Raw genomic sequence first — 24,688 nt, forward strand, 5'->3', positions numbered from 1 at the left:
ACACAAGCCTGGAATACCAACCAGGCAACCTGTCTGCACGTTTGCATGTTAATTGGTTTGTGGTAGTTTGATTTCATGCCTCTCAGAGAACCCTGCTGTTATGTTAGGTGTGTTTGCTACATACCACGCTTTTGGACTCATGGTTTTGGTGTTGGTTGGTTTTGTGTTCAATATCAGGGTCTATCTGGCCCAGCAGGTCCCCACGGTCCCCCTGGCCCCACAGGCCTGTCTGTGAGTACACAGGATTATCTTGATAGTACATGACCTGCAAATATACAACACCGTTGTTAGCATAGAGTTTGGTGGAATATCAATCATCTTATCTCAACTCCTTATCTCTCTCTCAGGGTGCTATTGGTTTTAAGGGCTCTAAAGGAAACCAGGTAACTGTGATGCCCGTTGTTTTATTGGATTGAATTATTCATTGCTGTTAAATTACACTACTACCCAACTGATCATTTTGCTCTGTGTGTGTGTATTTAGGGTCCAATTGGCCCCAGAGGAGACACTGGGCCTGCAGGACCTCCAGGACCACCAGTGAGTTCTGCTTACAGAAAGTTAGTACATCCAGAATATTCACAAAACTCATTTACTTACCTCTCCTCTCTTCTCCTCAGGGACCGGCAGCAGCTGGAATGACCCGTCTGCCAGAGCGAGGAAGGAGAAGGAGAACCCACGACTCGGTGGATGGTGCTGCACTTGAACAGGAGGAGGACGGGGCTATAGATGGAGGAGAGGAGGAATGGATGCAGGGGGACCAGGCAGAGCAGGACGGTTGGATGAAGGAGAAGGAGGGACAAGGCATGGAGGAAGTGTTTGCGTCTCTGTCCTCTATGAAAGTGGAGGTTGAGGGTCTGCGTAACCCACATGGGACGTTCCACAGCCCAGCCCGTACCTGCAAGGAGCTGTGGCTTCTCCACCCAGAGCTCCCCAACGGTACTTTGCATCCTCTCAGTTTGTGTTTCTAGTCAGCTTTTTATCAGAGCCGTCTTTCTGTGTCTCTGTTTTCTTCTTCATCTAATATCACCTGTATCGACAGGATTTGTTGTTTTTTGGTGTTTTTGTTGTTGACAGCAGTAGTAGCCTTGAGTTTTTTGACCCTTCTGCCCTCCTCTTTCTCTTCCTCTTCCTCTGTCTCTCTCTCTCCAGGTGAGTACTGGATAGATCCCAACCAGGGTTGCCATAGAGACTCCTTCAAGGTGTTTTGTAACTTCACTGCACAAGGAGAGACATGTCTGTACCCTGACAAGAAGTTCCAGTCGGTTAGTTTACACACACACACACACACACACACACACAACTGTGGTTATTTTGAGGTTTATTTGTTTTTTTTCTTTTGAGCATTTGATGAACTGTTCAAAGCCAACAGAAGCCTTTGCCAAAAGCTGAGATCAAACTTCACTTAGTCATCGTCTGTGTGTTTTTGTTTGTCATCAGGTGAAGCTAGCTGCCTGGAAAGGGGAAAAGCACGGCACATGGTACAGTAAATTCAGGAAAGGAAAACAGGTACAGTCTGATCATTTTACATGCTATCAGTGTATGCTAGTGTGTGTTTTATACGACACTTTCATGGAAAAGGACTTCAAATGTGAAATAGTTAAATCACAATTCTAAACACTGCTGCAAATGTGAGACATATCTGGTTGAATGCCAGATAGAAGCATTTGTCAGCTCTTAAAAGGCACTTCATTTTATTAAGGGAGTTTCAAAGCAGTATTTGGCAGACACTGTGTATCTAAAAACACCACTCAAATTTTATGAGTAAAACAAACCAACACATCAACCTGAAGATAGACATTTGGCAGAGACCAGGAACGGCTACACAGACTCAAGTTTTCTGACTTACTGACAAGCTCTAGCTGATTTTAAAACAGGCAATCTTGCTTATTGTAATGATGGATTACAAGAGGTGCATTGATGCCTTAAAGGATAACTCTGCTATATTTGAACCTTGGCTGTATTTAGGTGTAAATGGACAATAAGGACAAAAATCTTTGGAATCGATGCAGTACTTTGCAAGGACAGTACACCTGGACTACCACCAAAGGCTGCTGCAATTTTTTTGCATCAGAGTACATCCACCTAAGTAGTTGTTTTTGCTACTGACAGGCTCAGATTGTTGTTATAAGTGTCTAACAACATTATGGATGGGATTCCTACAGAGACCATTTTATTCAAGATTAAGATCCTTTTTGTCTAACCAGATACGTTGCTATATATCACTACCAGACTTCATTGGCAAAAACAGTAATTCTACTGAGCAGAACATGGGAGCTACTGGAATATTATTGCTTCTATTGGTTAGTTTGTTTGTGATATTGCATGATACTTTTACTAATGGAGAGGAGCTCTATAATATTTTTTTTTTTTTTGTTGTAAGTGGGAAGAAGCACAGATGTGTCATCATGTTTAACCTAGATGTTGCTTGGATGATCATTATTTTTGTACCCATATATACTTTTACTTTTGTCGTGTTAGCTTGATGAAGTCCTGGTAGAGTCAAAATTGCCTGTTCTGTGTACTAAAATATGTTAGTAAGTCCTAAACACAGGACTGAACACACACACAGCTGCCTCTCTGATGTACTTCTTCTTAATTGTCCTGGGCATAATACTGATGTGTATCTGTGTGTGATTATGGTGCTTTCCTCCAGTTTTCCTACTCTGGATCAGATGGCGTTCCAGTCCACATCGTCCAGTTAAACTTCCTGAAGCTGCTGAGTGCGACAGCCAAGCAGACCTTCACCTATCACTGCCTCAACTCCGCCGCGTGGCTGCACACCACCACCTTCGGCCACGAACACGCACTGCGCTTCAGAGGCAGCAACGGGGAGGAGCTGACGCACGAGAACACACATTACATCAGTGCACTGTACGACGGGTGTCAGGTGAGTATCACAGACATAAAATGTGACTGTGAACACATACACTGGCGAATGTTTTCTGACCTTGTGATCGTGCTTCTCTCCTGCAGACACGCTCAGGGCAGGAGAGGACTGTGTTGGAATTTGACGCTCCACTGTCCAACACGCTCCCCATCATTGACGTGGCCGTGTCCGATTTTGGAAATGGGAACCAGAAATTTGGTTTCCAAGTTGGCCCGGTCTGCTTTAACGGTTAAACCGAGCCAGGGGGAGCTTACTGCAAGAGTAATTTAATAGGAAAAAGAGCCATGGACACTTTTTACATGCAGGGAGAAAACTACATTCAAGACTTACCTGGTGTCATATATTTATAAGTCGATTTACCTACAACAGTGTTCTTTCATCTAAACATTAGTTTTTTTAATACACACATTCATTCACATTAATTCATGTATCCTTCACATACCTTTTCACAGCTGACTCATATATTGTGTTTTCAAGAGAAGCACGTAGATACACCGATCAGACATAACATTAAAACCAGTGATACGTGAAGTGAACAACATTTATCATCTTGTTACAATTCAGTGTTCTGCTGGAAAACCTTGGGTCCTGACATCTGGATGTTATTTGATACATACCTCCCACTTAAACGTTGTTGTAGACCAAGAAACCCCAGGAGAATGCTCCCACCACACTACCTGACCTGGCCTCTAAACAGCAGCTGAATGCCAGGACCCAAAAAAAAAAAAATTGAATGTTATTCACTTCACCTGTCATTGGTTCTACTGTTGTGGCTGATCAGTGTTTATTGACTGTCAATCTCTCAGCATCTTCAGTTACACAGATTTCTTTCCTCTCTCCTTGTAGGAGAGAGTGGTGCTCTCAGAAATTCATCCACGTCTGCTCACACTGTTATTGATCTATGCACTCAATTCCCATTCATACACAGTCATACGCAAGCCTCCAAACACTATGATCAGTGAATCATCTTCACAAATACCATATTTCATCAACATTCACCCACTATGTTGTTCTGTATCTTCACCAAACCTCAATTTGTTGTGTTGTTTTTGTTATTGTTGTAATTTTGTTGTTATAATTATCTGTTATGTGATGTATATTGGAGTGTAAGTCAACACGGTGCTATTATGTAGCTCCCTGCGGAGTATATGTCTTTGTAAAAGGGAACTGGGGCAGTGCATTTTTTTATATTGTGAAGCCATGTTTTATATTTTTCAACATAACAAACTGTGGTACATGATTGCCTCAAGGTCTTTCTATGCGTAGTTGTGTGGGGAAGTGACTGAGTAACATATTTTAATAAAAGTACATAATGTACATTTAAGTTAATGTGATGACATTTAGTTTTATTGAATGCATTTGATGAGCAAAGCAGACAGAGGACAGATTAAAGAGACAGACAGACGTGCTGCTGGTTTCCAACCAGAAAGCTCCTTGAAGGTCTGCACTTTGATGTGTTCTTCCAGATTACTTGATGAACATATATAATGCATGTCAAATCTATTTTTAGGGATCATGGCAGTGTTGATTGGTCAGTTTGTCAGCTGATCCACCACTTTGGTCCAACGGCTATTGAAGAGATTGCTGTGAAATTTTGTACAGGCATTCACGGTCCTAAATGATGAAACCGACTGATATTGGTGACACCCCAACTTTTCCTCTTGCGTCACCACAAGATTGACAATTTTGGTTTTTAGTCTGAACAGCTATTGGAGTGGCTACAATGAAATTTGACACACATATCGACAGTTCAAGGGATGAATCCAGATGTCTTTTCCGATCCCCTGACTTTTCATTTAGTGTCACCAGCAGGTTAAAGTTTTCACATACCCAGTGAAAGATGAAAGATGTAATCACGTACCAGATTGGCACCAAATTTGAAAAAAAAAAAAAACAAAAACAAAAAAAAACAAAAAACATTAATGGTTCCCAGACAGTAAATAATATTGACTTTGGTCACATCACCATCACACAGCGACTTGCATGGCTGTAGACTTTTAGCTCTGCATTTGATCTGTTGTTCCCACTATTCATACAACATTTTAAAATGTTTATGGGATGTTTAATGGGCATATATAATGCATTCAAAAGAAGTGCATTAACAATACTGATATGCAAAGCCCCAAATGGCCATTAAGTACCCTTATCCTGAAAGGTCAAACGATTAGATTAGGGCCAATCCATTTAATGTGCTGTAATTGATCAGTAAATTCTTAAAATGTATTCTTGAGGCAACTGTAAGCCACTGCATGATGATTAAATGTGCATAATGTGCCCTGAATTCCATCTAAAAGCCCCTAATTCAGTTTTGAACCAACTCCAAAGTGCTATTGTAAGTGTTGAGTATGCAGACTATTGTCAGGGCTGGGTTGAAATAAAGACATGAATAACTCTCTGTAGGTCAACAGCACATGGACTAACTTTGGTTTAAAATTAATAACTCCTTGTACTTCCTTTTATAAGATCAAATTAAGCTGAAGATCCATTCTTACATTTCTGGCAGAGGCCTCACTTTTGGTTGACAGGAAGCCAGGCTTTTAATTAATTTCCACTGCCAAGTAAAATATTGTATTAATAGGGTTGTGTGTGTGTCAAGTGTTCTAGTATTTTGTGTTAAGTGTGCACAGCTTGAGCACACATCATTCATATTTCTTCCTCTCCCTGGCTCTGTCTTCACCTTTAATGATGACTCTTGTCTCTCCCTTCTCCTCTGTCTACCCTGACATCTGCAGCACATCTAACAGGGGGACATTTCCAATTGATGCTGAAACTTTAATGAGAGCAGGCAGATGAACACAGCTCATCCAGGAGTGTTTAGCCGCTAATTTTCGGCTATGAAATATAGATGACACGACATGAAAGTCAGTCATATCCTGTTTAACTACAGCCGGAGTGGGACCTAGCTTCGGGATCTGCATATTTGTACAAGCCTGCCTTTCATGAGGGAAGTTAAAGTCCAACACTTTAAATATTTTATTCCTTTTCAGTTTGTGTATCTAAGATAGACGTCAGTGTCCACGAGGAAAACGAGAAAGCCAAGAAAAAGGTAAAAGAAAGAAGTTTAATCTCTTCATTTGTTTGAGGTCAAACTATTTGTGACAAGCTAGCAACGTCGGTTGGTCAGTCGCGGCCGTTGGTCCAAATTTTGGATGAAATATCGCAACAACTAATATATGAAAAAAAAGAGAATAAACTTTCGATTATCTGACTTCAACCAGGTGCCAGTGATAGGTCAAATTGTCATTTCGTTTCAAACGCGTTGAACTTTAGCCACACATGCTAAACAGTAGCAGAATTTAGCATATTGAAGTTAGCTTCTCATTCGACAGATAGCAACTAACCGCCCGTTATTGAACCGTTTATTGTTGTGATAAGGTGTTAAGACATGCTTACAGAGTGTTTAAACGATACTTTTTATGTGTATTATTAATAGAATATAGGTTTCACAAATCTGAAACTGTGTTTTAAATAGTTTTTAGCTTCTCTGTGATGATATAGTCCAAATTGTACAAGTTTAAATGTGCTGGTCCAGTGTTAAAAAAAAAGTGATAATGCCTCTTTGTGGTTTCACAAATACTTCTCTCACATAATTTAGTCCAACTTGCAACAGTCTAAGTATGATGAACCTAGACCTGGTCTGATATAGTCTGGTTTGATTAACTTTCCCCATAACTGCCAAACTGAAAGCCAGCATCAGTGTATTGATGTCTTTGCTTGAAAACCATTAATGTATTGTTGACAAGTTTGTATTATATTAATGCATTATCTCTGCACTAGTTCTTTAACATGACTTAATGAGGCCAAGGCCTGACAATACTATCCAACATCCAATCTGTCACTCACAAGTACACCCACAAACCCATTAACTAACTGTGTGTCTACATCCTGTATGAATGTAATAGATAATCATCCTTTTCTCCCAACTCCTCCTTCTCTACACCCCCCCTTTCACCTTCTCCAAGACAGTTGTCCTACCCTGTTGGTGTCTGAGTGGCTTTTCCTCAGCATGCAGCCAACACCAGGACTATGTTCTTCTTCCACAGCCAGAGGGGGATTCAGTCACTCCAACCCAGCCACGAGCCCAGTACTCCATAACCCTGAGGCTAAGTAAGGGAGGTGTACAGTCCCCAGTGGTACCTGAAGTAGAAGTCAGAGTCTCCCAAGTAAGCTGTGCAGGGTCACAGCGTGTGTTTTGATTTTTTTTTTTTTTTTTTAATGCCTGGGGAGAGAAAAGGATGGTGATGGGTCGACCTGAAGTCTTTTGGGTGCTGCAGCTGCTGTTTACTGTCTACTTGTGTAAGGTAAGAAGACACTGTGCCCCTTTCCTCTTACTCTTTATCTCAGTGTTGGATAATGGAGTGTGTCAGAGAAGCCAAAAATATTGCAGTTTTTCAACTTCACATCAGATGCTGAGGGAGAAAGTTGGTGGGGTCTAGTTTATTATCTTGCCATATGGAGAGATAAAGCCCTGTCTTTTTTGTCAGATGACAGTTTTTAACCCTGGCCTTTTTTGTGTTTGACTTCAAAGCACAGATAAAGTTAAGTTCATGGTAGTAATGTACACTCAGGCAAGTGTGCAGCACTTCCTTTTTGTCTCTTTCAATCTTCATATCTTAATATGCATTTGTTTGCATGGGAAATGTATTTATATCTCCCCAAAAAACATGTCTTGTTGAAAATTTCCATTTGCTTTCACCCTGGATCTCTCTGAGCCTTTTCTGCACTGTGTCCAAAGAAATGAAATGCTTCATGGATCCACAGCATGAAAAGGACTAGATAAATATATTATTTGCTGCCAGGGGAGTTCAGGCCAGCATCTTCAGAGGCTTCCTTCCAGTTACTCCTAAAATCACAGTATTATAAATTTATTTTACAGAATTTTGCGTTCAGAGGAATCACTGCCATCTGTACTTTTGATTGTTGGACTTACGCCTTCCTCTGCCTCATTGTTTTGGTTGATTATTTAGGTTTTTATTCTTTTTATTATATGTTGCCCTGTGATGTATTTTGCAACTTTACCTCGCTCCTTTTCTATAAGAAAGCTTATTATTACTATATTTCCTAGAGGAAGCTACCTGAGCCAGTGACCATAAATACCCTGGAGGTGTTTCACACCACTCAGTTGTCATGTTGGCTCTATTGTACTCCTCCATCTCCTGACAACTGTGTTACCCCTAAGTGCTGCTGATTGAAATATTCATGTTAGTTGAGCGCATTCGCTGAGGGGTATTTTATGTATAATCCATGTGTATCCTGGGGGCTCTTTACAGAGAAAGGAAAGCATGATCATGTAACCGCTGATGAGAACAAAGGCACAATAAAACATTTAGTGTTGGTTAGTTAAATTGTCGACACAAAATCCCTCCAGGCGTGAACCACAGACTAGCTATGTTCTTTTGTAGTTGTGTTGCAGTAAAGAGATGCTCATCTTGATATAGGTCTATGAGAAGCACACTCACACATCAGCCAGTAACACCAGTGCTCTGTAGGGGGTCTTGAACTACCCATGCTCTCTTTAACAGCTCAAAAAACATCATGGTTCAATACGACTGATGTGTGTTAACAGTGCTTTTACACAGCACTATGCTCTCAAATCCCAAACAAGTCTATTTGGATTTCTTTTATTGATACTGAGTTTTACATTACATTTGTACATACTCCAAACAAGTGAGGCTACTAGGTAGGATAACAGACTACACATATATCTGTGAATGACTATGCAAAATATATACACAGCCATCTCCATATTTTCATCAAATTCACATCAAATGGGCAAACTCAGGTTGTGGCAAAAGGCAGGGCTGCCACCAACTTTTATACACATTTAGTTTTGATGAAATTTCAGAACAAAAGGAAAAATGAATTCAAAGGCGAAAAAACAAATTGAGCTACCAGTTATTTTTACACATACAGCAGTAGGGTCGGTGGAACCCAAAACAATAATAAAGTTTAGTCAGTGTGTAAATCCCAATTCCCTTATTTGATCATTCCCCGCTCCTCAATCCTCACTTAACCTGGAAATCATTCTAGTCCTCCATCCTGCAGCATTTATTTCTGCTTTGAGGAGTGAGGATGGATCTCTATGGACCTACACATCTTCATTGGAAATCTGCAGCTGACTGGACTGATATAATACTGCATTACATCATCACCTGAGTTTTAAACTGAAGTAGGCGGACAATTAACAGACTTTTTTTTTTGCTTAAAATTCACTATCTCATTAAAGTAGTGTGGATATGTAGTGGATATATAGGTCTGACTTACAAAAGAACCGTAACTTTCTTCTTTCGTCAGACTGAGGATCTACTGTTATTTCCCCATTGAATGTAAATATGCAGTGTGTAACTCTTCAGAATAAATAGGAATTTAAAAAATAGAGACAAACTCCAAACCAACAAAAGTCACCACAGAGCTGTAAAATCTGACTGACAGCTGATCCAGCTTAGCCGCTGTCATCAGAAGCAGATGTCGTTTGAGATGACAGTTCAGAGGAAAGGATGTCTCATTTCACTGAAATCATGTTTCCTTGTTTTCTCTCTCCTCACATCTTCAGTGGGAGTGACTAAAACACAAGAGGGAAATGTGGATGTAATTAAGGGAACTGAGATGTCCCTAGCGTTTCACATGCTGCTTTTTGAAATTTTCATTATAAATTGATTTACCAGTTATTTATCAAGTTATCATTTGGTGAATAAAATGTCAGACAATAGTGAAAAATGCCTATTGTGAAAAAGCCTGAGGTGATCATTAAATGTTTTTTGACATTGGAGAGGCTGGAATCAGAGAATGCTTCACATTCTTGTGAAATCTTAAATCATTAGTTGCAAATCATTTTCCTGTCAAACGATGAATTGGAAGAAAAACATTTCTTGCAAAAAAGGCCAAGATGGTGACAGTGTCCTGATTTCACACTACGCGCCAGTTCAAAGAAAGTTTGAGTATGGTGTGTTTACGATTGAGAAGTGACAAAGTGAAGTATACTGTATCATACTATAACAGTCTGTCTGTCTTTGAAATGCTTGGTTTTTTGTGTGCTGTTGATGAAAATTATTCACCCATTATGCAAATCCCAAAGGAAAAAAACTGCTGTTACTCACAGCTGGAAAAAATTTGAATTATATAATTTCCTGTTAAGCATAAATTTGTTAAATATGTTGATTGTTTTTGTAACCCAACTACAAAACCTATATTAAGACATCTAGTGAACAATACTGTGTATAATTAGTATGTAGTGTGGAACTGGGACAATCTTCAGCTCTGTGCCAAATTTTCTATTCAGCTCCCTTCAATCTGCAGTCCCTGTACAGGTAGACTCAAACACTGCAAAATACAGAAGTAGCACACTGGCCAGTTTTACATTTAGGTATTTTGTTGCTTCCATGGAAATGCTGCACACAGATCAAATAAAGCATCTTCTGAACATCTTGTACTTCCTCTCAAGTTCTGATCAAATCTGGTATGAAGCAGCTTGCATGCTGAGTTTGATGCCAGGAGGCATCACTGTCCACATGGTGGCAGTGTTGCATTAGTTTGCTCGTACAACTACACAACTCACACACACATACAGACCAGGGACAGGTCAGTCCAGAGCACTGTGCTTTCATGTAGGCGTTCGCATTTAATCAATATAAAGGAAAAGAGAGAGACAATGAACAGAGAGGAAAAGATAGGAATGTGTTGAGTAAAATGATGATGAAAATGCAAAATTAGGAGAGTACAATAAGAAGAATAGGAGTGTGGGTAGGAAAAGAAACAAACGAGAAGAGGATTAATATTGAATGGGCTTTTGTTACCTCACGTCACATTTTATGTAAATCTGCTTGTTCATTCAAGCAGATATTGTTCAAGAGGAGAATGTGTTTATTTGATGAATAAGTTGAGAGAATAGGTGTGAGCATGAGTGAGAGTGTGAGATGGAGGAGAGTGTCTGAGAGAGTGAGGAAGTGAGGGAGGGTGGAGGGAGGGAGAGGCAGAGAGTTAGTGGATAAATGAGAGAGCAGCGCTGGCTCAGCCACAGCGTCTTACTGCCAGGCAAAAGAAGGAGTCCAGGAAACACACACTCTGCTCAGTGGGACAAACCAGCTGTTTCCAGGAGCATCTCCTGCAGTCTGAGCTGGATGTTTGGATGTTTGGACTTGATGTGTCTTCACATGGAGGCATCTGGAGCAGCTTGCGCTCCAGGATTTATTCTCTAACCTGTGGCAGTGTAAGAGCGGAGACTTTCAGCAGTGGGACAATCCCGGCCCTGGTTTTCTCAGAAATACACTGTATTCGGATTCTTTAGCTGAGAACTGTTGAGCGTGTACACATCGTTTTACCTGTAGCATCATGTTGTCTACCTGCTGTTTTTAAACATGACCGCTGTCAACAGTTTGGACTGTGTGTGAGAGCCAGCCAGAGTTTTTGTTTGTGTGTGTGTGGTGTGTGAATGTGTGTGTGTCAGGATGAGTGTTCCCATGTTAAAGATTGGTGCGGTGCTCAGCACCATGGCTATGGTAACTAACTGGATGTCCCAGACTCTGCCGTCGCTGGTCGGACTCAATGGAACCATCATCTCCTCTGAGGGCACACATGAGCGGATCGTCAGTGTATGTATACTGCAAATACACACATGAATACACTGTAGGAAGTAATTTTATTAAACAGAAAACAAAAATGTGTTTTTTGTCACTAGAAGTTAATATTTCACAGTCTCTAAAATCTGAAGTTTGTCGGTAAAACTGTACTGAAGATTTTTTTGTCCATCTGCAACAAAAGTTATCTTGTGTTCTCTAAATGTATCTTTATATGATTCAGTTTTGTACCCTATAATTGTGATAATAATCACTAATGTGACGTGTTGTATCTGATTAGATAAATGCTTTTTAATTAAAGCAAAATACCAACAATAAGTAAAATTGGGGGAGGGGGGGGATCAAATTTAGGCATTAACACAATAAGAGACATTTAGCCTGCATGCAGCAAATATTTGATGTTAATCGGTGCAAAAAATGGAGCAAAAAGGTGCAGAAATGGAAAAGAAATTATGCTCAGAAGAACCAATTTAGAACAAGAACATGAAATAAAGAGCACAGCAGGTTGCACGTGAAGAATTAATAGCGCAAATAAATAAATAAATAACCTTTTCTGTTCATGTGAGTCATAAAGAACACATGTACAGTATGCACCCACTGCCACACACACGCACGCACACACACACGCACACACCCTCACACAGAGGGGTAATAGGATTGCTCTTTCCCTGACTTACTAGGGTGATATTTCTCATGGGGAAGGCTGACTCACCCGTGGGACAGCCAGTAATTTGTTGCCCTAGCAACATCCTGGCAACCCCAGACATGTAGATGCTGGAGCACTGCACATGCAGGTCTCTTAACTCTGTATATATATTGTGTGTATATGTGTGAGTGATTGTGTATTTGTGTGTGCCTGGGTTTTGCATGATTTAGCTCTCTGGCTTAAGAGGCACCTCACAGCTGCTATGTGGCGGGACTTTGCTAGTTCAGCAAAGTGCATGCAGTCACACACACACACGCGCATACATGCACACTGGCAAGAAGTGACTGAGAACAGATGGAGATGTTAGAGGTGCAGTGATGCTACTTAGAGACAATAGAGGGAAAACCCATGAAATCTTAAACTTACGATTCTGTAAGTCAAACTGATGATGTGTAAATATGACTGTGTTATATTTCACAAACATTTTGTTTCTGATGTACCCCTGCTACCCTTCATTTTCTGAATGGGTTCATTTGAATTGATTTTAAACTGGATATCATTTAAAAATTGATTATAAAGAAGTGGATATTGATTTTAAAAAACTGTCCATCTGCAGTGACAGAACCAGGACATTTGATTCATTACCTTTACTGATTTAATCATACCCACCATTTCAGTAGTTTATCCATTACTTCGGTCTGTTTTAACAATTCACCCAGTGTTTTTAGACATCTGTTTTGACCTTTATCCATTCCTTTTTGTACTGTTTATTAAGTACTTGCAGCTTACTGCTGCAACCTCTCTGCTTGATATCTGGCTAATTTTCATGCATTCTCAATCTCAACACATAGTGCTCAGGTGTCACAACTGTCTCAATATGAAGTTACATATTTTGAATCTGGCTACTCCATTATCTTTCCTCATAATCCAAAGCAACTGCAGAAGTAGCCCTGGGTTACAAGTTCCAGCAGCTTGGGAATCACTGAGCTGGATGACAGCAGTAGACCTTTAGATTTTTGTGTTTAAAAAAAGCTGTTACACACACAATGTAACATACAGCACATACAGTGTTATATGTTGCCTTCCTTTCCTCCTCTACTGCCACTGCCGCTATATGTTTAATTCTAGCAAGAAATTAGATCTGTTAGCTCTGTACTCTTCTCTGTTTGCCCTGATCATGATCAGCCGCGCTGCCTGAGTAGATTTTTATAATTTTTCCCTTGTGTGAAATGAACCCTTAGGTGCCGTATGTCCTCCTCTGTTTAATTACATTGAGCACAACCGATGCTTATATTCTCATCCCATCCACGTCCTCCTCTTTTAACCCCTCCTCTCTCTCCCCTCCACCAGCTTCATTGTAAACTGGACTTCAAGGTTACCGCACCAAACCCCACTGATTGATTTATCAGATGTTTCCCTCCAGGCCTCCACCTCCCCCTCCCCTCCCCGTACCTCCTCTTGCGCCTCCATCCTCCCGAATTCCTCCTCTGTCGTTATTCTTTTTCAGGGTTTGTAGGGCAGCTTCTCAGCCAGATTACTGTGACAGGCTGGTGTGTGTCAGAGTGAGCTCAGTCGTGCCTTTACATTGTTCTCAAATGTTAACACTAAGTGGGTCAAACTGAAGACCTGGTTAAAATTTCACTAAAATGAGCTCATGATTTTACGTGTTCTCTAAATTTAATGTGTGATGACTAAAGTCCGTTGAAACCCCAGGGAACAATTGCTGTCACCTCAGCATTACCTAATGAGATCCCAAATACCCCCAACAAATTAAAAAAAGAAACATGAGTCATTTTATAACATCTGAGGAGGTATTTTAGAGCTATTAATAAGCGTATGTGTCTTGCTGTGTACTGCAGCCTTGAAAATCATCTCTACAAATGCATGTAGTTCTCACTCAAAAAGTATTGTTCATCATGGAACAAAAGATTTCATTTATTCTCTGGAAGTAGATAAGGACCAACAGAGTTTAAATCTTAGAGGCAACTGAATGCCTAATTGTGAAATCTGCGACAGAATACTTGGTGTTGACATGTAAATACCACTGAATTTATGGTACTGAAAGATTTTACCTTGAGAACCAACTATCTGAATGGTGTTGTTAAGGTGACTTTTTATACATCCAGAGATACAGCAACATTAACATTCATTTTGGGCTGTTAGTTGCCACCTGATGTAATTCCATATATTCACCCGTCTTTAGCTCTGTTTTTGGTCTCCACCAGCTCCTAAAGGCAGTATCTGCCTCTTTAGCTGCTAAATGCTAGATGCTGCCCTACATTTAATGACTCAGTCACAAGCCGTTGAGAGTGAAGTGTTGGTTTTCAGTGCCTTTTCATACCTGCTGTGGCAGAAAACATCTAGTAACCTTGGTAACTCTGATATTCCAATTTTTCCTCTTTAATGTCAGCAACTTGAATACATATTCTGTCTGAATTAGTGAGTCTTAAAAAAACAACTAAAATCACATTTCACCACTTAAATCACACAACATAAATTCAAGTAGCTGTTTTTTTTAAGTAAAAGCTTCCAATACTATAAATTCAGTCATATTTTAATTTCAGCATTATATGATATTAATGTGACATGTAAAGGTATTTTCACTCAGGATGTCTTTTGTCTGAACAAGGGAGGAAATAAACTTATAAAATATACATAATATACATTTAAGTTGAGTGTTGCAGGAAAAAAGCTGATGAAATATGTTGAAGAAGTATGTGTTTAATATGTGGATGAAACAGCAGCAGCAAGACCAGAAGCAAAGCCTTGTATTAGTATGGACTGTGAGTAGGTTACCAATAATTTTTTGTGCAGATCTGTGGCACCTCTGGGGAGCCTGTGACTTTTTGCCAGAGAGAACAGCAGCTCCGGCTGTGGAAGCAAAAGGTGGAAAGTCTCCAGTTATGCTGCTAGCTTTCCTGGACACAGACATGTGGAAGATGTCACGGCTGATTTTAGCTGCAATTGAGAAATATCCAATTTACACACGGATGTCTACGGTGCAGTCAAATACAATAAAGTGCAAAGAGTATGCTCTCTCCATTTTTTACAAATGTAAATGGACATTTAAATCACAATACGTGCTCTTGTTTAGAGCTCTTGAATCCCTGCTGAGAATTACCAGCGAGATAGAATTAGACAGAAACGTTTTTAAAGGAAAATATTTGTCCACCCAGTCTGACGACCGCCTGACCTGAATAACATGCCGAGATGCTGAGCAAATGTGTGTTGCGTTAGAAAACGCACAAAATAAAGTGCTTCAGTGGTATGACTCATTGGGTCCCTTTGAGACCCGCTTTTACACAAAAACATAAACACAAACTAACAAAAATACAGCAAACACAAATAAAAACTGCAATATGTAAACACTTCACTGCATTTTTGTATGTAGAAAAACAGCATGCTTTACTGCCTTAGTAAGATTAAATCTTTTTTATCAAATATGGGAATTTTACAATCATTGCTGCTCATGTCTCTGACATGCTGTACCCCTATATCATACTATATGTCTCATTCGAGCACATACTATATATGGTAGGCATTTGTATGTGCCCTAAAGGGAAGCAGCTCCTAAGGGATGTGATTCAGGGCAAAATATTCCATGACATCCTTGCCAGTGCTCATGGAGCTCGCAGTGTTTGCACATATGATGAATGTTTAATATTGAAGAGTATGTTTCTTTCTCTGGGTTACAATGACTGGATGAAAGGGGACACCCTTAAGATTTTATAGATTCAGTCAAGCTCTTTTTTTGACATTACACCAGGTATATTTTAAATGAATTTGACTGTATATTCAGTTGGGCTGCAAATAATAATAATGTTTCATTATATATTAATCTCTTGACCAGTCTCCCAGTTAATCAAATAACTGTTTAGTCTAATAAAAATGCCCGTCACAGTCTTCATAGTCACAGTCCATAACCCGAATTCGAATTTAAAATGACTTTTGAAATGCATTTAAGAGGATGCTTTTAAAACCTAGTAGAAATCACATTGATATCCTCAAAAAAAGTGAGCCATTAAAAAACTAAGCTAAACAATAAAGCCATGATTTACTTTGTGTTTTACTTTGCTGTGACCTTCTCCTCTGTCACATGCACAGCTGACATGATGTTCCTGCGGTGACTTCATTAACACAGCCTGTTTGTTTGCAGGGCTTGTACCCGGGCTCAGAGGAAGGCTGGCAGGTGTACAGCACGGCCTCAGATCCTGACGGCAGGTGTGTGTGCACGGTGGTCGCTCCGGCACGAAACCTCTGCAAACGAGACCCTCGGAGTCGACAACTACGCCTGCTGACTGAACAGGTGTGTGTGCGTATGTGTGCGTGTGAGTGTTCGTCTGACTCTGAGTGCATTCTGCATGTTTCAGTGGTCAGCATTGCAATGCAGCACAGGGGAAAGGCAGCGTACTGGAATGAAATATTCACTGGACTGTCTCTTTGTTTTGACACTTGCAGAAACACACATGAACACACACATACACATGCACTCAGGTTTCACTGACAGATGTATCCCTGATATATCAGTAGCTGTATCCTCTACAGACTTTCAGTCATTCAAAATGCCAAAGGAGTCTAAACTCACAGGAAACACTGACAGATGGGTGGAAGAGACACACTTTGTTCTATATTGCAGGGTGCAGCTCTGTATATTTGTATGCTTGAATGTCTCTGTGTTCATATATGTGTGTGTATTTACATGAGGAAATGGGTGTGTGACCGCGTAAGCACATTTCTGTTGATGTATATGTGCGTCCTGAGAGAGGAATAAAAGTGATTTGTGACAGAGGTTGATGAATTATTGAACACCATCAGGCCTTCTCCAAGCATACACCACTGCAAAGCTCACACATCAGGATATATACATCCTGTATTCCTGCCAAAGTAAAACTGAGCCACAGCATGCTATTGATGACATCATGAGGATTATAACTTTTTTTTGTTTGTTTGCTTGCTTTTTTCCATTCACTGCTGGTGTTACATCCTGTACTCTGTTCACACAAAAAGAGTGAGAAACCAGAAAGGTACATGAACGTTATCAGAAATAACTTCTTCCCCTCCTTCTTCACTCTATTCCTGTTGGGAGGTTTTGTATTTATGAATCTTAATTAGCTCAGCGTGTCTCTGGAAGTGACACCCAGATCCTGCTGTGAGTGTGAATATATGTGTGTATGTGTGTGTGTCTGCGTGTGCCGTGCTCTGATTTTTCCGCTCATCTCTGGCCTCCACAGCATGTGTTACAGTGAGAGATGTGTGGGTGGGTTTTTTTTTTGCGTGTTTGAGTGTTTGTTTGTTTGTTTGTTTGTGTGTCACTTCAGGATATCTGGGTCATTTTTATAGTGGATTTTTTTTTTTCTCCCGCTTGTTTTTCTATTTAATATCAAAAGAGATTTGAAGTATCTGGTAGCTTTTCACAATGAGTAATGAGAGGGAGTATGGGAGTGCTTGTTTCTTCACAACATAACACACTGTAGGTGAGAATTTCAGTTTAAATGGATCTAATGAGATGCTCCCTCGAAGGGAAATATGATTTATGTGTCTTGTTGTTGAGCTAAGGTGTTTGGAATACCTAATACTCATACATAAGCTATATATAACCCAAAAACATATTTCTTCACACTTTTGGTTTTATTCGCCGTCTCCCCTTTTAAAATTGAGTTGAAAGGAATTTTGTGTGTGGTGCACACAGCTTTAAAAAATTACATGACAAAAAACTCAGTAGCAGTGTGTTTCCAGAACCACTTTCAACGTTATTTTGGATAATCCGCAGACCTTGCTGTAAACGTTTTTATCTGCAACCACTTTCTGCTGTGGTGTTTCCTCTTTTCCTCATGAGGTTGACATTTTTAGTTCATAGTGAAATTTCTGGATATTTAAGGTCCCCAGCGGATAAGTTCTGATGACTTTGGTGATCCCCTCAGTTTTCTTCTAGCTACATCAGGCCCGATTTTTCATTTGTCCAATACTTGACACTAATTCCTGTGATCAAGTACCTGCAAAGCTAATGACATTGCCATCAGCCTCCTCTACAGTTTGTGTCAAGAGCTAATTAGCAAATATTCACATGCAGCACCTGCTACACATTGGCATGTAAGCATTATCATTTTGAGCATGTTAGCATGCTGATGTTAGCATTTAGCCAAAGGCACCACTGTGCAAAAGCACAGCCTCACAGAGCTGCTTAGTCGGCTGTGGACTCTTAATCTTGTTGACTTGTCAAGGCAGATGGCTGCCCACCCTGGGTCCAGTTCTGCTAGAGGTTTCTTCCTGTTAAAACGGAGTTTTCCTCTCTGCTGTCGCCAAGTACTTGGGTTTCTCTCTACAGTATTGTAAGGTGTAAAACCTCACTCTGTAAAGTACCATAATGTATGTTAAGATTTTTTATAAGATACCTGATATAACTTCAAATAATTAAATCAGTATTGTCACAGTAATCAGACTCACTTGCAGCTCATCTTTGATGCACGCACTGTAAAAGCATAGCAACAAGTATCTAAAACTGAAATGGGATGTCTAAATACTATAAAGAATAAATAGTGCCTGTGTGTTCTGTAGAAGTTTCACAAAGTCATGTTTCAATGCTGTAAGTAGCACATGAAATTGCATTTTTATCACCACTGTGATGAGATAGCAGAAATCTCATAGATGGATATCTCTTGGGGAGATAAAACCAAATCAAATCTATCTGCATGGCTAGATACCACAAGAGGTATTTAAGAAAACTTTTTTGTATTTTGTGTGTGAATTCAGTGCACTAACCCTTTAAGTATTCCACCACATCACCAGACAGCCATATTGGTAGGCAAACAACAGGTGTTTGGAAACAAATAACAGGTGGCAGTCAGTCAAACAAAAGCCAAAGCTAATCATAAGCATTTCTGGCAGGTTGCTAACAGTAATCACTCATAATATCAACCGTGTGTGTGCATGTGCGTATTAGGTTCAGAATGTGAGTCAGTCCATGGAGGTGGTAGACCTGCGGACATCCAGAGACCTGCAGTATGTCCGAGACTCTGAGCCGCTGCTGAGAGGAGTGGACGGACGTTTACACACTTATGTGGCCAACCCCCGCACTCTGACGGCAAAGGGCCTGCAGGTATACACACACAAACACACACACGCACACACACAGCATCAGACACCCAGACACACGCACAGTGTAAGACGGTTGCTGTAGGGAACATATAACCTTTGGTGTGAAAACATTGATTTCACGCATGCCAAGCCGAAGTTTCCTGCCTGTATTCAGACACGCGAGGATCTTTCATGAAGGGGACAAAATTTGTCTTGAAGCTGTCAATTTGCTGGCTTCAGATCTGCTGTGTAAAAGTCTTGTACACAAGGTGCCAACAAAACTGCAGCATCACTGCACACATTATGACTTCAAGCTGTCCAAAAAGAAAAAAAAAGAAAGAAAGATTCTGTCTGAAATTTTAATACTAATCATGAAATTTATATAATATTGATGCACAAAAGCAGCGGAAGTTTATCTACAACATACAGGTTTTGTCAGTGCTTTAACTAAGCACAAGAGGAGATAAGATTACCTTGCTAGATAAGTATCACCTTTTATTGTGGGAATTCTAAATGTATTTCACTTTTTAAATTAGGAGCACTAATCTCATCAGGCTTGGTGTTTTCTGCCATGATGCCGCTGGCAGGCATCTGTACCAATAACAAAGCAGCAGGGTAGTGGAAGCTTATCTGATGAGCCACAGAGAATGAGAGGCTATGGATCTGAGGAATAAGCGCTGAATGATCTCAACTGTTAAATAAGCTGTGAAAGTGTTGGTTTAATGTCTCCAACTGGCTGCTCTGGACTCCTAATGACACTGAACTAAAAGCTTGTAATGCTGTATACTGTTTACACCCATGTGTAATTTTCCCTGTAAACACTGATCAGGGGATTTTGATGCAATGATACATGAGAATTGGGCTGAGTGTAAATGTAGGTCACATTTAACCAGTTGTTTCAACAGTATCGGTGTCTGTATTTCAGCTCATTGTTTTATTAACCTTGACATCTGTCTTTTTTTATGTGCAAATAACCAGAAAAATAACAGAATTGTTGGTACAGACCAGTAATATCACCTTTTTCTGAAGGCACATGGTTTCATGATGCTGTCAGACCAGATCTCACTCCCAGCTCCCTTCAGTGAGAAACAAGGCAAACATATTATCTGACAGACGTGAATTGATCCTGCCTTGTTCACCTTGCTTAGCGTTCAATGCAATTGAATTGTACAGCTCTCCTAAGTAATTTCAAATACAGGGTGGTCTAGACTGTTGTTTAGCATGTAGCCAGGGCTCAAATCCTTCAGAGCCAGGACAATGGCAAAGGCAATTTGAGGTCTTTTCAAAGGTAGCAAATTCCACATTTCAACACCTCCGCTGTTTGACTCACAGCTGCCAAGCTAACTAGATGCTGACTTTAGCGACATATTTACTGTAAAGATACTTCTTGCTTTCTCTGAAAGAAAGCAAATAAGCACATATCCCAAAATGAATTATTGAATTATTACTTTAAAATACCAAACAGCATAACACAGATTAACTGAAAAATTTAATTAGAGGCTCATGAACCCAACATTTAAAAGCATGAGATACTATAAGAACCCAAGAGAGGCTCCATAGGAGGTCCACAAACACAGACACAGCAAGAAGTAACATGCTCACACAAATATACACATGCACACTCACACACACACACACACATACACTACCCCTTACTTCCCCAAATAAAGAGCATTACCGCCTCCCCATAAATCCATTCTGCCTTTCATCTTGTGCCGAGCATCTTCTTAACAACATCACGGGGCTCTGGGGTCTGTTTTTAAGTTTTTATACAGTTAGTTTTTGTGTGTGTGAGAGAGAGAGAGAGAGAGAGTGTGTGAGTGTGTGTTTGTTGCTCCTTGGGGGTTTTCACAGTCATAAGCTTTTGCCTTTGCCTTTTGCCTCACTGAAAAGCAGAACTAGTGAATATTTATGTGCAACTACAGTAAGTTTATCAATAACTAAACAGTATTTTTATCCTGTAGGAGGAAGGGAACAAGGGAGAAGGAAGATGTCAGAGAGATTAAGACAGACTGATAGATGGATGATAGAGGGCTTGAGAGAGATAAAGGAGAAAATGGGGGAATAGAGAGAAAAAGCTGTCTTATTGCATATTACCATTTTTCCCTGTGGGAGGGAGGGATGAGAGGAACGAGCAAAGTGAAGTTAAGAGGGGAGGTAAAGGTCAGGCAGGGAGAGGGGGAGAGATAAAAGACTGAAACTGGAGGGGAGAGATTAGAGAGATGCAGATGAAGGGAGAGACATGGCAGGGGATGGATTAGCAAGGTAAAGTGTTTACTATCCAACAGGCCATGACATTTTCAGCATTTTGTCAAGATCGATTTTAATGCATATTTAATGAACTTAAAATTACATGCAAATAATGATGCCAATACCAATCAGTGAGGACGAGGGAGACAAATTTAAGATCCACCCAAGCTATCACAGAATTATCACACTGTGCTCTTATGACACATAGAAATTGGTGCTACAGCTTCAGAAAATATTTTGAAGTGATGTCGGAAAAGTATTTAGGTCCTGATTTCAAGATAGCAGGGGAGGGATTAGAGACACAAAGTGTTTGACAGACTGCCAAGCCTCTTTCCTGGATGTGTTGTTGTGTTTGTGTGCGGGGGTGTGAGATGTTCTGAGGAGATGATGAGGTTTTTGTCTGTGCTTTTGACACTTTTTTAAAATCCCCTCTTTTTTTCATATCGAATCCAACTCCTCTCTTGACACAGCAAACAGTTTTTGGGGAATTTAAAGGTGAAACACATCTAAGTGTCAAGGCTATAATAGAGATATAAAAGGGGTAAATAAGGAAAGCCCTTTATCCTCCTGCTGCACCACATAGCTGTGCCATACATATATTTCATACACTAAATATTGATCTTCCTTCAAGCTGATTGCATGAAAAGTCCTGTTGTCTCCTTTTATGCTGGCTCAATTATATGTGAGAGCATTTTAAAAAAGATCAATTTTCGGTTAGAAAAAAGCTGACTTTAAGTGTTGATGGGAGGCCAAAATGCAAAAAAAAAAAAAAAAAGATTCATCCATCCATTTTCTGGGTGCACTGCCAGCAAACTGTGCAGAGCATCCCAGACACACTTTCCTCCAGCCACATCTTTCATCTCCTCTTGTGGGATTGTGAGGCGCTCCCTGGACAGATGGGATATGTAGTCCCTCCGGCATGTTCTTGAGGTGGGGGTGCTCTTTCCATTTGACTAACGTGGCTCGTTGCTTCCCGCTCACTTCTGTTCCTTGCATCATAGCTCCTTTGAGAGATGAGAGGAGGAGACGCAAGGATGGAGATGGCAATTACTCATGACACACAGCGTCTTAAATGTTAAATGTGTAGAAATAATTAAGCAGAAGGAGAAAAACATCACACTCAACCAATTTTTTTTGACAAGTCCAAAAAGTACAGAAAGGGTTTGAACACCCAAATCAATTAGACTTTTCCTTTCATTCAGCTTTCAAAGTGAAACTAGAACAGAGGGGAAATTCACAGATGTTGTGGCTATGCCATCTTCTCTGTGCAGTAGTCTGTCAGTTCTATGGCTGAGTCCTTTAACTTTTCACCAGCATTGAAAACCCATCAGTTGATTACCAGCAGGTGCATCACATGGGTTTCTGCAGAGGTGTCCTCAGACCTGCCTCACTGAAGCACACTGAAGAAACCATATAAAACATCTTTGCATTTTTCCTACTGTTAATTTTTGATATTGAAAACTTACTGACTGATTTAATTGACTTGGGTGTGTGAACCCTTTTTGTACTTTTAAGAAAAGAAATTTATGGATAGGAGTGAAAGAAATAAATAGGAGTGAAAAGAAAGTGAAAGAAGGAGTGAAAGAAATAATAACAATACAGAATTAATTTAATAACTTGTCTGTGAGCAGCCACAGGCACAGCAACTGATACATTTCAGCCTCTAGCTTATTAGAAAACAATAACCGTGACTGTGCAGCTGTATATTTTTTCTCAGACAACCAAGATGCACTTGAAATGGGAAAAAAGAGAAGAAAATGGCTGGTGAATAAAAAGGAGACTCCATTTTTATGATTAATTCATGATAAAATTGATCACATTATATGCATGTGTAATTTCTTAATATTATGAATAATTAATAATATTAAATTCGGTAGTTTGTTTCTGATCTACAGTATTACAGTCATGCGGTAAAATTAATATTCACGTTGAATACACTGAATACACATTCAAATTGAAGGGATGTTGCTTTCCCAAAAAAAAAAAAAAAAAAAAGTCTTTATAGAATACACCTGTGGTTCTTTGCTCAAAGCTCCAGTGGAAGCCTCCTCTTTCCTTGCTCGATCAATTTCCAGGTCACAGGCTGCAGGATGGATGAGCGAGGACTGGAGAGAGCATAATTAGCTGAATGAAAAGCACCCTGAGTCTACTCTGGGGTCTCCTCTCACTTAGACAAGCCCAGACTTCATCGACAGGGAAGTAGTCACACTCAGAGGACGTCTTGACCAGACGCATAAAACTACCTCAATTGGCTGTGAAGGAGCAGTGGCTGCACTCCAAGCTACCTCACCCAAAAGAGAGAGAATAATGGATGCTGTATCAGATTTAACCACATTAGTGTGTACCCCATCTTCTCTCTGACTTATTTTTCTTCCTGCTTTTTTCTCACCCACAGGAGTTAAAGGGCCAGATGTCTCAGTTACGGCCCCTTCTGTCGGTGGTAGAACAGTACAGATTGGACCTGCAGACGCTGGCCACCCTGCGGCTGGAGCTCCTCAACCTGTCAATCATCCTGACAGCCATTCAGGAAGAGATCGGAGCGTACGACTACGAGGAGCTTCAGCAGAGGGTTTTACTGCTGGAAACCAGGCTACACAGCTGTATGAACAAACTGGGTATGTACCAAAGGGGAAGTAATACACACAAATATGAAGAAAAGTATGACATATGATTCCTTCAAATGGTACCCACAAGGCTGTGCTTTCAACATGGAGAAGTCAAGTACATAAAATATCAGACATTCAAGTGGTTTGAAGGGGCACTCCGGTGATTATACACATGAAGATGAGTTCACTCATCATAAGGAGTACTACTCAGTCTGTGAAAACAGTTGCATAATGTCCTCTGTGGCTCTGGAGGGGCTTTTTAAAATCAGAGAAAACATCCTGGATTTGGCAAGTGCCTTTTAAGAGAAAATCTGCATTACAAACTGTAAAGGTAGACAAATGTACAAATTTACCAATGAGGGAGCATCTAACATAAGATGCTGTCAAGCTGCATAATGCAAAATTGTGGGATCTAGTGTTTTTGGAGAAAGAAGCCCTCACTAAAGATTAGAAATCAGGATATCTTGGCATCAGATTTACACATTTTTACAGTTCTTTTTCTTAACAAATTTCTAGCATATTTTACACAACTGCAGTCCTAAATTCCTCCATGATGGAAAATAAAGACTGGACATTGCCTAGTATAGTTACTAAAAATGGATAATGGGTTTGACAGACAATAGTTAGATGGGAAGATTGATACCACTCTCTT

At 40.1% G+C, this 24,688-nt stretch overlaps 2 protein-coding genes across 5 annotated transcripts in view; both read left to right on the forward strand.

Annotated features, from left to right (window-relative positions):
- The window catches only part of LOC108894761 (collagen alpha-1(XI) chain), a 37,734-nt gene extending 33,518 nt beyond the window's left edge, over positions 1–4,216 (forward strand). The window contains exons 59-66 of the mRNA XM_018693365.2: positions 178–231; positions 348–383; positions 484–537; positions 618–936; positions 1,150–1,262; positions 1,438–1,506; positions 2,654–2,887; positions 2,974–4,216. Coding sequence (XP_018548881.1) covers positions 178–231; positions 348–383; positions 484–537; positions 618–936; positions 1,150–1,262; positions 1,438–1,506; positions 2,654–2,887; positions 2,974–3,120 — 1,026 coding nt within the window. The 3' untranslated portion in view covers positions 3,121–4,216. The remainder of the gene's footprint in view (positions 1–177; positions 232–347; positions 384–483; positions 538–617; positions 937–1,149; positions 1,263–1,437; positions 1,507–2,653; positions 2,888–2,973) is intronic.
- Positions 4,217–5,573: 1,357 nt separating this feature from the next.
- Positions 5,574–24,688, forward strand: part of LOC108894759 (noelin-2) — a 28,790-nt gene continuing 9,675 nt past the window's right edge. Inside the window, exons 1-5 of one of the 4 annotated variants that reach the window (XM_018693360.2) lie at positions 5,574–5,933; positions 6,850–7,188; positions 16,263–16,412; positions 19,047–19,202; positions 23,826–24,045. In XM_018693360.2, the coding sequence (XP_018548876.1) occupies positions 7,123–7,188; positions 16,263–16,412; positions 19,047–19,202; positions 23,826–24,045 (592 nt within the window). In that variant the 5' untranslated portion in view covers positions 5,574–5,933; positions 6,850–7,122. Of the gene's footprint in view, positions 5,934–6,849; positions 7,189–10,709; positions 11,476–16,262; positions 16,413–19,046; positions 19,203–23,825; positions 24,046–24,688 lie in introns of those variants that run through there. The other 3 variants (XM_018693361.2, XM_018693362.2, XM_018693359.2) reach the window with 3 other exon arrangements.

This window comes from Lates calcarifer, linkage group LG5 (genome assembly GCF_001640805.2).
Source record: "Lates calcarifer isolate ASB-BC8 linkage group LG5, TLL_Latcal_v3, whole genome shotgun sequence".
NCBI lineage: Eukaryota > Metazoa > Chordata > Actinopteri > Centropomidae > Lates > Lates calcarifer.